Source organism: Capricornis sumatraensis, chromosome 5, assembly GCF_032405125.1.
Source record: "Capricornis sumatraensis isolate serow.1 chromosome 5, serow.2, whole genome shotgun sequence".
Lineage (NCBI taxonomy): Eukaryota > Metazoa > Chordata > Mammalia > Artiodactyla > Bovidae > Capricornis > Capricornis sumatraensis.
Window position 1 is genome coordinate 100,475,898 of NC_091073.1, and position 13,819 is coordinate 100,489,716.

A 13,819-nucleotide genomic window follows, 5' to 3' on the forward strand; every position below is an offset into this window, starting at 1 on the left:
GTCTTCAGGTCAGGCCCCTTGGCGGGGTGAGGACAGGCCATCTTGGACTAACGTGAGGGTCAGCGGCTTGGTTCAATTGCGTTGGCAGAGGAACTGAAAGAGAGGGGATCCAGGAAGGCGGGAGAGACAGAAACAGGCAGAGAGAGAAAGAGAGAGGGAGACAGCGCTGCTCAGGGGATGCTGCTGACGCCAGTCGGAACTTGCACTTGGTAAAGATGATAATCTAGACTGAGGCACGGCTTGGTGTGTCCCTCCCTCCGGTGGGGGAGGCGGGAGCGGGCGAGCTGGAAGGACGGTTCTCAGCTGTCTAAGCTCATGAGGGTTATGACTTGTTCTAGTTTGTAGGCCAGTTTCTGCTTCCCACACTGGTCATCGTGGTCCAGGGGTCCGAGGATCTGTTGAAGAGCCAAGAACGGGGTGGTTACCAGTTTGCGTGCACGCATCTGTGTTCTCAGGGTACGCACTGACAGGGCTGTGGTCAGAGAGTTTGGGAAGACGAGCACAGGTAAAGCAGCCCACACAAAGTCGCTGGGGAGGCAGACAGCCTGCACGACTTGGGTGGGGAGGTGTGTGGGGCCGCTAGGACACAGGGAACCAACCCGGGGGCATCCGTGTGTCAGTGAGCACAGGATGCCAGAACACACGTCGGCATGTCTGAATACATGTGTGCCTTTCACTGCCTATGTACGACAGCTGAGAATGGGCAGAAGACACCTGTGCCGAGATGCTGCTGTTACCTCTAGGCTAAACAGCAGGGGGATCCACACCCAACAGAAAGTACGGTGCTTAGTGTCTCAGGGAAAGTATGATTTCACACTATCAAGACATCCCACTACCCTGTGAGAAAGGAACATCTTGCCATCAGCAGCCCAAGGCCCGAAATTCCACATGCAGAAAGTTATTTGACTCCACTTTGCCTGTTAAGAAACAAATATCCCTCGAAGAGTGATTCAAGCTTTACTGGTCACAGACATCTATTGGCCAGTGTCTACACAGGCTTTGCTGAGATTAGATAGTTGGTGGGTGAAAATAACAGGGAGCAATTGTGGGCACATGCAGGAAGATGTGTGGGAACCTGGCTCAGACTCAGGAGGCGTAGCACTGAATAATGGCTCTGCCAGTTTCTAGCTGGGTGATGCCGGGGCAAAACATGAAACCTCTCTGAACCCTCCTTTCCTCCTCTGTAAAACCTGGGACCTACGATTCCCTCTCTGGGTTGCTCCAAGAGAGGGGATAAAGTCACGTAAGAAACGTGAGCACCTGTCATACCATGCCTACTCCAGGAGGGGCAGGTGACAGACAGGAGTCTTGGGGTCAGGAACTAGGGAGTAGGGAGGGGGGCGGCAGGAGGGAAGAGGAGGCTGAAGGCTGGAGGAGGGCTGCCCAGAGCTCTAGATTTCCTGACCCAGTTAATCTATTTTTAATTGGGAAGACCAAGTCAGTTGCCAACTTCTCAGCTGGCCAAGAACCACCAGTGATTGGCCCTAGCATTTCATAAAGATGGGACATTTTCATGCTAACAGTAGATGAGTGAACTTGGGAAGCTGGTGGCTCAGTGGGAAAGAATCTGCCTGCTGTGCAGGAGACTCAAGTTCAATCTGTGGGGTCGGAAGATCCCCTGGAGAAGGGCACGACAGCCCACTCCAGTATTCTTGCCTGGAGAATCCCATGGACAAAGGAGCCTGGCAGGCTAGAATCTGTGGGGTCCAAAGGGTTGGGCACGACTGAACATGCATAAAAAGATAAAAGAGGACTGAACCTGCAGTCCTTGCCAAGATGAGACGGGGGCACTCATACACTGGCCTACTCTGCGTCGTCCGTACTTCACAAGTGGCCACAGACAGGTGGAAACTGTCCTGGACCAGCACTGGCCCGTAGGCTGGCTTTGGGGTCCCTCTCCTAATGGACCCACTGCCGACTTTCTCTACACCTGCTCACAGCTCATGGCCTGTGGACACCAGGGCTGGCCCTCTGGGGCTCCTAGATCCTCCCTCGGGGACAAGGCTGGGAGGAGGGCGGGACCCAGGGCACTGGCTTCAGCTCCCATTACTACCTTCCACTCGGAGAGGGTGGCTGTGCTGCTGCTCGGACATGGGGAGCCTGGGCTCGGAACCCACTTGGTCTACACTGGTATGGCCAAGAAAACTCCCGTAGGCACCTTTGTGCCGGCCAAAAGGTGGCCGTGTCTGAAGGGGCAATGACCCCAGGTGAGGTTTCAGCAACTAAAAATAGACTCCATCTATTCTGTTCTGATTCTATCCTATCATACTGTTCCTATTCTATTCCTCATGGCCTGCCCATGAATGTGAGGAACTGCTTGATTAAAGAGAATGAAGTCAGAGAGAGAGACAGAAGAAATAAAGGAGAAGGAAGAAAAAATAAAAAAAGAAAAAATAATGAAAAGAGAAAAGTACTGAAGGAAACAGAGACGTGACGTATAAATCTGAAAAGAAGAGGGATTATGTAGAATTTGCAGAATGGAACATTTCTAGCATCCCAGTCTTTGGAGCACAGCCCCCCAGTCCTGGGTGGTAGAGAGTTTCCTCTGGCAGAGATGGGTGGTGGGGGTGCCCGGGGTGGTGCTCTTGGGCACTGAAGCTGCTCGAGGCAGGAATATCTGGGTCTCTCCCCAGGCCCTCCCCGGGGCCCCCGAGCAGGGCAGGGCAGGGCTCACCTCCTCACTGTACTTGCCCACGTAGGAGAAGATCTCCGAGAGGGCGCTCATGGTGTTGAACTCGTTCATGTGCATCCGGGACTGCTCAGCCAGGTACGCGTTCATGTCCTGGTCGCTGATGGCCGGCATCTTCCCGATGTCTGAGTAATACCTGTGGCGGCATGGGAGTGAGGAACTGTGTGTGCGTGCGTGCATGTGTGTGTGTAGTGGGGGGCGCAGGGGAGAGATGGGTGCTCCCAGCACTGGGTCTGGGCCCAGTGGATGCCTGTGTGTGACCTCTTAGGGACCACGGCAGGCTCTCCTCCAGCTGGGCTTCAGAGTGCCCTTCTCGATGCATGAGGCAGGGAGAAGGGACTCAACAGTGACCCAGACAAGGCCAGAGAGTGGACACAGGGGGGCCAGGAGGAAGGAGGGGCTGCCTCCTGCACCGGCTTTGCTCCCAGCTCGCGCAGGAGCGATCCAGTCTGCCTCTCAGGCCCTTCTAACACCCCCTTCCACAGAGGCAGGAAGTCCCCTCCAGGGGCCTGAAGGCTCTTCTAAGCAGTTGCTCTGCCCTGATGTCGTCCCTGTCTGTGAGCACTAGCGGGGAGAAGGGTGGGGCTGGGGGTGCTTGGCGGGGAGAGGCTGGGAGAAGGCAATCAGTCACTGTCACTTGCAGCTGTGCCCTCCTGTCAACTGGTTAATTAGATGCCAACATTTACATTTTTAATTTCTGCAGTTTGACATTTTATGCAGCAACCCCCAAATCTCCCACCAGAGGGGAGCTGTGTTGCCTCCTAATGAGGAATAAAAGGCCCTCGGTGTCCCAAAGACAGCCACCCTCTCCTGGGTGCTTCCGGCCCTGGGTCACGTGGCGGAGAGGCACCTGCAGGGGTGGGGTAGGGCCAGGACCTCAGGGCAGTGCTCCCAGGAGTCCTCACGGTGTCCGCTCGGCCCACACTGAATGCCCATGGCTTCAATGCCAGGGACAGCGAGCCTGACAGCTTAGAACAGAGGAGGGTGGCGGGAGTGCGGGGACAGTCTCCAGGGTGGGGACCAGAGCGAGGCAACTCGGGCACAACGTTTTAGTCGAGTCACTCACTCTCACCTGGGCAAGCACAGGTGACAGTGATGGGCCCTGGGTTCCCAGAACTCAAGGCTTGATCAGGTGAGCGGAGGGCACGTTCTTGGAGGCGCTGGTTCAGTCTCACCCTGGACCCCAGTCCTGTGTCCCTCCCTCCGCATCCCTCACTGCATTGACCGTGAACCCATCTGTCCTGCGCTCTGTTCCCCGCCTCCACCTCTGCCCACTGGGGCCCACTAGAGCTGGGTGACAGGCTGGCAGAGGTGGCACCTGTGTGCCACTCCAGCATCACGTTCAAGATCCTGCCTGAATGACAGTTCCAGTTAATCTGTGCAGAGCATCCCCAGGCCAGCAAAAGTAGGCCAGGGCTGGGCTGGCTGCCCTGCATGAGCCCCAGGCCTGCGTGAAGGCTGTCGCACCCCTGGCTCATGTGGGCTTCCTTTCTTCCCAAGCTTTCAGTGTGGGGTCCTCTCTTCCCCTGCCCCACCCCCCATCTCCAGAGCCACCGGGCCCCTTACTCAGCTCCTTGTCCGGTTTCACTCTAGGTCCTCTGCTCCATTCCAGGAGAGCTCACTCTCTGCCAGGCCTGCAACCCACCCCAAACCATCTTCACGTTCCTCGGAGTTCTGGGGAATGACACCCCAGGTACAAGCACTCCAGTGAGAGACTGGATTCATTGCCACGATTTCGGGAGACAGTAAATGCAATGTTCCGTTTTATAGCGGAGACCTGGAGCATCAGCGGTGGCTCCAGCCCCGTCACGCTCAATGATATTTGTGCCATCGCCCCCTCGCAATTGCACGCCGACTGAGCAAAATACATGTGTCCTGTAAGAGGTCATGTCCAAAGGTCACATGGGGGGAACAGGAACGGATGACTCCCTCATTTCTGTGTCCTGGCCAGCAGCCAGACACGGCTCTGACGACACAGCGGGGTCCAGAGTGTCCTCTAGGCAGTCCCACTCTGCCACCATAGACAGTCAGAGGTACTGACTGCAAGGCAAACCCCAGCGTCCCCCTGGTGGGACAGTGCTGTCATCAGAAGCAAAGGCTCCTGCTGTTTCTGTTACTTGCTTGTGAAACCTTACAGGTAGGAGGATGGCTCTATCAGGCTTTCTGCAGATAGCATCGGGGCTCCTACCGCGACCTGTGTGGTTCCTGGGCAGCCTGAGAGCCCAGGGCAGGGACCACATCGTCTCCCGCGGAAACAGCAGACACCCAGCACCCTGTCCTTTCTGAATGGCCTGCCTTGTCGTGCACTAAAACCCCAGTCGGTTTCTCCAAAGAGAGTATTTAGAAAATGTGTTTGTGTGAGAGAAAGAGAGGGAGAGAGTGTGGGGTGGAGTTGAGAGTAAAGTGGGGGAGGGCAGGGCTCTGATTCCTCACTGAAGTTGTGGAGGGCGACCCACCCCTTCTTTGCTGCCCATGTGCAGAGGGCCCTGCCCGTCTGTGCCCCACGCAAGCCTGTGCTGGGATGGGCCACATGTCTTCATCTCCAGCGAGTTCTACATGGCTGAGCTGAGTGGCTTTGGAATGCTCGATGTCCTAGAGGAGTGTGGGGCGTCGGGTCTGGCTGACATTCAGCTCGTCCTGGTCCCCAGTCCAGCCTGGAGCTAAGTGGGCCCGGCTGCAGGTCTCTGCTGCCCTTGTTTTGACCTCTCCCCGCTTCTCTCCAGGGCTCTACCCAACTGCACCCCTTGAGCCTGACGATAGCCCAGCTCTGGCATCTCTGTGCTGTGGGCAAAACTGCTCTCTCCTGACCACCTGCCATGCAGGGGCTTTGTGCTGGGCTCTGCTACTGGGCTGCCTTATTGATTGTGAAGAATGCAATTATGCCCCATTAATGAACTTCACACAAGTGTTCTTATCTGCAGGCTGCACAGTGAGGAAAGGAAAGGTCAATCTGGAGTCCTCGTCTTGAACTTGCTCCCATGGGATGTCTTTCTGCAGGTGAGTCTCTAGAAGGGACTGGTGCTCTGAAAGTCTCCGGGACCCACCCTCGAGCTGGCCAAGGACTGGCCCGCTGAGGAGGGGTGGGGCCCACCACTGGCCTTACCCAGCTTTCTTTGTTGTGCTTGGTCATACCAGGTGGGATGCCAGCACCATCGTGGTTCTGACGTGGCTCTGACACTGGCCCTCAGGAGCTGCTACAAATCCAGCCGCCAACCACCAACAGCTGGATTCTCTGCTGTGGACTAGTCTGCAGTGTTTCACATTCACGGGCTTCTATGAGATGCGCCCAGCGTGACGGAGGCACCCATCTCTGTCTCTAGGATGGCCCCAGTGATTGAGAAGAGGGTCTCCAATGCCCTGAAGTTTTTACGGAGCCCAACATATCCTCACCCTTTCAACACCTCAAGGATGAAGATGTAGACACAGAAGACACATCTGAGGCTCTGATGTAGAGATGCTTGCCTTTCAAGGTCCTGCACAGAAGTCTTTTCCTCTGTGTTCATTCACTGACCTCCCTCAGCTCCTTGCTTCCTGAGCCCCCACGAGTACCATTCATGGTGCCTGCCTATCTGTATCTTCCTCGACCATGAAGACCATAAGGGAAGGCTCAAGTCTAATCCACCCTGAGTGTTCAGTGCACCCATGCTGGACACCATAAAATGTTTGACTCATGGATGAATGAGCACGTTAATGAAAGGTCCATACTTCACCTCCAGTATGGGTCCCAGGGTGAACTGTCACAGTTTTATATTTTGAGTGATGGCTTCTTTAGGAGGCATTTTTAAATAGTTAGAATTCTTAGCCTTTTTCACAAGTGACACGGGTGATAGATGGCATCCCAACGTGTGGCACCCTTTAGTCCAATTCCCAGGGGTCAACTCACTCATTCCTATGTAGAAAACCTGTGCCTGCATGCAAGGGAGGCTGGGGCTTATTCAATTCAGTTCAGTTCAGTTCAGTCACTCAGTCGTGTCTGACTGTAACCCCATGAATCGCAGCACGCCAGGCCTCCCCGTCCATCACCACTCCCGGAGTTCACTCAAACTCAGGTCCATCGAGTTGGTGATGGACTCATCCATCCATCTCATCCTCTGTCGTCCCCTTCTCCTCCTGCCCCCAATCCCTCCCAGCATCAGTGTCTTTTTCAATGAGTCAACTCTTCGCATCAGGTAGCCAAAGTATTGGAGTTTCAGCTTTAGCATCAGTCCTTCCAAAGAACACCCAGGGCTGATCTCCTTTAGAATAGACTGGTTGGATCTCCTTGCAGTCCAAGGGACTCTCAAGAGTCTTCTCCAACACCACAGTTCAAATGCATCAATTCTTCGGTGCTCAGCCTTCTTCACAGTCCAACTCTCACATCCATACATGATCACTGGAAAAACCATAGCCTTGACTAGACGGACCTTAGTTGGCAAAGTAATGTCTCTGCTTTTCAATATGCTATCTAGGTTGGTCATAACTTTTCTTCCAAGGAGTTAGCGTCTTTTAATTTCATGGCTTCAATCACCATCTGCAGTGATTTTGGAGCCCAACAAAGTAAAGTCTGACACTGTTTCCACTGTTTCCCCATCTATTTCCCATGAAGTGATGGGACCAGATGCCATGATTTTAGTTTTCTGAATGTTGAGCTTTAAACCAACTTTCTCACTCTCCTCTTATTGGGATTAATTTCTATTTAATATGAGAGGCAATCCCTCTAGCATGAAAATGTTACTGCTATTGGCAACGACATAGGAATGACTACTGACTGTAACACACCAGTTTGGTGACAACACTGTTGACTTCTGCTCCTTAAGATGAGTGGAGTGGGTGGTTGCTACTGCAGAACCAAGAGATTCTTCTCCCTTACTTTAGATGTGGCCGTAAACAAAACCCCTCCTACTTGGATGAAAGCAGCAAAGGCTGGCAGTCTGCAGCGGGGCTGCCAACCAGCAGTGCTCCAAGGAGGCAGGAATGGGATGAAGGACGCATGAGAGGACAAGCGGAAGGAAGGATGGGAGGGAGATGGGATGGGAGGACAGGTGGGAGGTTGGGAGCTGGGAAGGTGCAGGGATAGGTAGATGAAGAACTTCTAGGAGGTGTGACAGCTTAGGTGGGACAGGATGACTCGGGCTACCCAAGCAGCAGAGTTAGTAAGGCCTCTGGAATCCATATACGTCCCAACCCCCTAGAAAGAGGGCCAGCCAGAGTAAACCCCATGTCTCAGTGGCGCAGACAGAAGGCCCTCTCCAAATGCGTGTAGAGCACACTCTACATCAGCGAGGCCCTACGTATGGACTTCCTGTGTGTGCACAGCAGTCAGACCTCAAAATCAGGGGGTGGGAAAGCCCTGGCCATGAGAAAAGGGGGTTCTACCATCACTCTTCTGACCTCAAGGCTGCTGGGGCCCTCAGCAAGCCAGCCTCCTGGTGAAGGGAGGGTGGAACTGATCACCAAAGGAAGAAGGTCTCTATACAAGATCTCCAGACCAGGGGGTGCTATTTCTCATCCCCTTCTTCTTTGCACCCTCATCCCATAAGGAGAGGAGAAAGGATTTGTGACCCCAAACAAGCGAAAGATGACTTTCCTGAGAATGCCATTGGTTGCTAAGAAACTAGTGAGATAAGAAATGGAAACCATCAAGGTACTCCTAAAAATAACCAGATGGACTGGGGTGACTCGTGACCTGTAGCAGCTATGTGCCCCACCTCTCATTTAGCACCAAGCAAGAGGGAGACCGTTCGCCCAGCACTTGCATTATTCTCACCTCCGACAGAGTGCGCTGTTCTGAGGGCCGCGTCCTCTAAGCAGATGCTTCATCAATGCTCCCAGCCCATCTTATCCCAGCCTTCTCCCTCCCTGCCCGAGGTCCCATCGCCTTGACACTGCACCAGGGCAGGGATGCCCAAGAGCCCAGCTGCTGCCTCTTTCTTTTCTCTCTTTGCTGAAGAGCCAGCTGACCACACGGGAGAGCTCGCTCCTGGCAGCTCTGTAGTCAGAAGAGTGAGCCACTGGCGACGCAGGGGGAGGTAAAAGGCTCTTTGGTGACTCAGACATAATCAGATACAAGGACAAAAGAGCGAGCTCTCTCTCTGACAGCCAAGGCTGGCTGCACACCACAGGCACCAGCAGGAAGGGGTGGGGGGGAGATCAAGGGACAGGGGGAGAGGGAAAACAATGCAACTCTTTCAGCAGAACTGGGGTGGGATGGTCAGTTTTTGTGACTGGGAATGGCCAGTATCCCACCCCTTCTTGGTTATTCCCTCTGTACAAGGGAAAGCAGTTTTCAACTATAAAGATGGGGACTGTGTCTCTACCATGAGCAAAACGATATTGTTCATTCTGTCTCAGTTGCTGACTTAAGAACAACTTCTGGTTTCTTTGACTCTTCAAAAAGTTCCCAAATCTGAGTCTCCATCCAGGTTTCCTGTCTTTAAGCTTGGAAGAAAGAGAAAGGGACTCTAAAATCAGAATTGCCATGTAGAGTTGCGCAGGCTGTTCACTGCTCAAAGGTGGGGGTGAGCTAGGGCTGACAGTCAGCCTGTCACTTAACAAACCACATATTGTGGCGTGGGGCCACATCCTCTGGTAGGAAGGAGCACCTTCCTTAATTCACATGGACACCATATGGGTTGGCAGAGGCCCTGTCTGAAAGGATCGTAAATGGTAGAAAGATTTGGGAGTCAGTTGAATTTGGGGATCTACTTTTCTCTTGGCCACTTAAGTCATCTTGGACTGATTACTCAGCCATTCTGTATGTATAGTTCACCTTCATGGGCACAGAATGAGGTTATAAAGCCTGTCCTCTTATATTCCAGAGCTGCTGTGATGAATAAATAAATAGATTTTCAGCTGGTTGTCTAGCTCAGGTGCTTGGCATACGGAGCTGATGCGACCCAGACAAACTATGAATGTTGTTTACCGTGAGTTAGCTTTGTGCCAAGAGGAACCCAGCTTAATGGCATACAGGTGCCCTCCCCACCACACACACAGGTGCACAGCTGAGGCTGGATTAGATCAGGGCCTGAAGCATCTAGAGCTCATCGCCTGAGCATCAAGGGACTGGGACAGCAAGAAGCTCTTCAGGGTAACCATGACATCCCCACAGGACACTAGAAGAACTGGCAGATGGACAGGGCTCCAGTCTGTGTGTGGCAAGATGTCATTCGGTCCCTTGAAGTCTTTTTTGTTTTTATTTTTTCAGGGAGCATTAGAGCAGCGGACTATACTTCTTCCTTGGGCCTAGGAAGATCTGGGTCCTCCGTGCAGGGGAGCAGAGCACCGTGGCAACTTCTAGCCATGTCCCATTCTTGTTTCGACCGACAACACCGGGTTCTCGGGCTGTGGGTGTCCCCATGCAGGATGGGGCTTGGTGCAAGGACCAGTCTGCAAGCCCCACCCACTGCGGAGGGGAAGGGGGCCCCTCTACACACCCCCAGAGAAGTTGCCGGCTGCAGCCAGGGTCCTGCCTGAGCTCCCCAGGCCAGCACTCACCTCTCCACCCAGTTCTTGTAGCTGGGGATGTCCTTGGCATAGAGCAGCTTGTTGGAGGGGGAGTCCTTGCCCAGCCGGTGCTCCGACGTGGAGCACGAGTCCATGAAGGTCTGGGCCACCACGGACAGGCAGGCGTCCGTGATGCTGTTCTTGTGGATGTCAAACACGAACTGGGGGTTCTTGATCATGTTGACCCAAAACCGCAGGGGCAGGCTGTACAGAGGGAAGAGGCAGATGGTCAAGGGAGATGGGGTGGGGGAGCTGGACACTGACCCAGAGAGGTCCCTGGAGGCAGAAAAAGGCTGGGAAGCAAGCCTTCAGAAGGGCACTTCTCCATGCCATCAATTCACCTTCTGGGGAGCTGAAGATCAGCAGGGTTGAACAGTCCATTCAGAGATACAGCGTTGATGGGCACTGGAGGTGTCGATGCCCAGCCCGGAATGTAGGACTCCCCAGCAGCCCTGAGAGCCCAAGGCTTTGGGGTTCAAAGCAGTCATGACAGGTGCTAGAACGTGGAATGTCTAACTCTCTTCCACTGTCTGTCCCCATGTCAGATACAAAACATATCTGGTTGGCAAATCTTAAATAGCCTGGAACCTAGGCTATTTATTATTCTCTGCCCTCACTGTAACCTGTGGAAGAAGCCACACTCTTCCTCCCCACCTGACCTAATCAACTTGTTTTTACATGGTGAGGGCCCTGGCACTAAACAGTTCAAGCAAAACTTACTGATTCTCATCTCCAAGCTAGCAAGCTGAACAAACCCCACCTCTGGCTCTCACCTGCCCCGTTATGTTCTCTCCTTCCTCTCCTTTTCTTCCAGTCAGCACCTGCTCTATACCAAGAGCCATGCTAGCCGCTGTGGGTACAGTGTGACAAGACCTGTCCCCGGTCCTTGAGAAGCCTGCGTTCTGGTGGGCTCATGGGGAGTCAGGCACGCAATCAAGAATTTTAGGTGCTGGACCCAGAGGATGGAGGGGGTCCAGTTTAAGACCCAGGTTGGTGTGATCAAAGCTACCCAGAGGGACGTGTCCAGAAGTCTGGAAAGTCTTCACAGAGGGGACCGCACTGAATAGTCTCTGTTTTAAAGATACAGAGGTGTTCTTTAGCTGAAGGAAGCCTGGAGGAAGAGGGGGAGGAAAAGGAGGAGGACGGTACCTCCAAAGGGGAATCAGTTCAACAAACAGGACATGAAACATGCAGTGCAGTCTGGGAACCATAAACCCTCTAGCTATTGCTAGAAAGGATCCAGGGGCATTGGGTAAAGCCTGCCCACGTGCTCCTCTGTGACTGCATTCCGCTGGCTCTCCGGCCCTGCAACGGCCATCCAGCCTATGGAGACGTAGACCAGGAAGTGGGATGGCACCCAGCAAGGGATCACTTAGTTCCCTCCCCCTGCCCCCAGCTCCTCACCTCCTGCCATGTGCCCTGATGTTTTACTGTTGTTTTGGTTGCTATTCTCACGGTTGGTAATAGCTGGTAACAGTCCTAATGTTCCTATGTGTTTGGCTTGCTTCTTAGAACTAAAAGTCTTTTGAATCACATTATTTCAACCCAGCAAGAACAAGATTTCTATATTCGCTGTATCTCCCAGCAGCCACCATATACATAAAACAAATGCTCAAATACAGTAAGACCTCATGTTCAAGACTGCCAATCAGTCAACAAGTATTTATTAAGTTCCTGTGAAACGTGCTGTGGAGCCAGTACTGAGGTCTAACAATGTTAAGTGGCCCTTGTTTCATCCTGGGAAATCCAAAGAGTAAATAAAGGGACGGTAAAAGTTCTGACACTCGGGGGACAGTCAGGGTCACTGCAGCTGCCCAGGGGAGACCCTGAGAGCTGGGCTCAGAGCCCTGGATGCAGAGCTGCCCAAATGATGAAACCTCCAGTCACATCTTCCTGCTTCCCGAAGTTCAACACGGAGAGGGACCCTGGAGCCCACACTTGCCACATGGTTGTTTCTTTCCAACAGTCTCCTTCCTTCAGCCAGTTGTGCTGACAGACAAATCAAACAGGGAAACCACAGCAGCTCCTGCCTAATGAAATATTAGCATATTATTAACATTAGTGGTGGCACTAATCTCTGGTTGATTGCAGCCACTCAGGCTAAATGAGCAGGAGGTTTATTTAAAAGAGAAAAGGCGTGGGGATGAGGAGGAAGGGGGCAGGGGAGACGGTGAGCTACAACTTTGGCCAGGAATAAGGAAACAATCTCTTTCCAATCAGGAACAATGGACCCTAAGTCAGTATGTAGATCTCATAATTCCTGGACTGACTGAGTCTTGCCCAGGCGGCCATGGTCAGGGTTGGGGAAGTGTGTTCTCTGGTGAGAGGACATGAGAGTTGGTACTCCTGCCTGACTGCCCTTCACTGGGACCGGAGATCTTTCTGAGAACAGCTGGCACTTGGAAGAACTGGAGGGAAGGAAGACTCTGCCCTCTCTCCCAAGGACTTCATTGGATCTTGGAGGTGGACTTAGCCCAGTGGGAGGTGTATGCTCATTTAGATACCATTTCAGGGGGTGCACTTATAAAGGTTACAAGGCATGGTTTGGAAATAGCAGCTCTCCCAGGATAAGGTCTGGACAAGGCATTCCTTGTATTCTGAAGGCTGCAGGGACTCAACTCAGGTGGTAGGAAGGAAGACTCAGTGGCAGAGAGAAGCAGACTGGGTGGGTCAGGGACATGCCCTTGGAACAGCTCTGCAGAGTCATTCTGAAAAGGTGTGCAGAGTCAAATGCAATCCTTTTTTTTTTTTTTTTTTCCTGGTCATGCCATGTGGAATGTAGGCTCTTAGTTCTTGGACTGAGGATCAAACCCATGCCCCTGCTTTGGGGGTGTAGAGTCTTAACCACTGGACAACCAGGGAAGTCCTCAAATGCAATCTTACCTATGGGCAGTCACTGGGAGAGGCCAGACCTGCAGGCCTTTCAGAAGAGGGAGCAGCCTTCACCCAGCGCTGGACTAGATGGGATCCAGAGTCTAACTGTCTTATTTCCAAAAGGTCACAAGAACTCCACAATGTACCCAGAATTACCGTGGGAGCAACCCTACTCTTCAGTTTTATGGTCCAAAACTGTTCCTGCCCGACTTTTCAATTTTAGTGGAGATGCACTATTCTTCAGGGGAGAGAGGAAGCCAGAGCATCCTACCCTGAATAACATTTCAGTGCCCCAGGCTGACTTCTGCCTAGATCCGGGTTTTGATTTGGGACCCTGGGCTGTCAGGGTCGGAGAAGGCAATGGCACCCCACTCCAGTAGTCTTGCCTGGAAAATCCCATGATGGAGGAGCCTGGTAGGCTGCAGTCCATGGGGTCGCTAAGAATGGGACATGACTGAGCGACTTCCCTTTCACTTTTCACTTTCATGCATTGGAGAAGGAAATGGCAACCCACTCCAGTGTTCTTGCCTGGAGAATCCCAGGGACGGGGGAGCCTGGTGGGCTTCCGTCTATGGGGTCGCACAGAGCAGGACATGACTGAAGTGACTTAGCAGCAGCAGCAGCTGTCAGGGTGGCTGGCTGAGCCCTAGTGCCATGTCAGTCCTGGCAGTCGGCAGGTGCTGCTTTGAAAGAATGTGCTGGGGAAGAACACCCCAGGACAGGGACTGTGTAAAAGCTACTGGGAGGCGATTCCAGAACTGAAGGGACTACATA

General features: G+C 53.1%; 1 protein-coding gene across 3 annotated transcripts in view; it reads right to left on the minus strand.

The window, feature by feature from the left end:
• Positions 1-299: 299 nt before the first annotated feature.
• PLXNA4 (plexin A4) overlaps positions 300-13,819 on the minus strand; it is a 410,799-nt gene continuing 397,279 nt past the window's right edge. For all 3 annotated transcript variants that reach the window (XM_068972632.1, XM_068972634.1, XM_068972633.1), the window contains 3 exons: positions 10,163-10,375; positions 2,675-2,825; positions 300-395 (listed from right to left, as the gene is read on the minus strand). In XM_068972632.1, coding sequence (XP_068828733.1) covers positions 300-395; positions 2,675-2,825; positions 10,163-10,375 — 460 coding nt within the window. The remainder of the gene's footprint in view (positions 396-2,674; positions 2,826-10,162; positions 10,376-13,819) is intronic.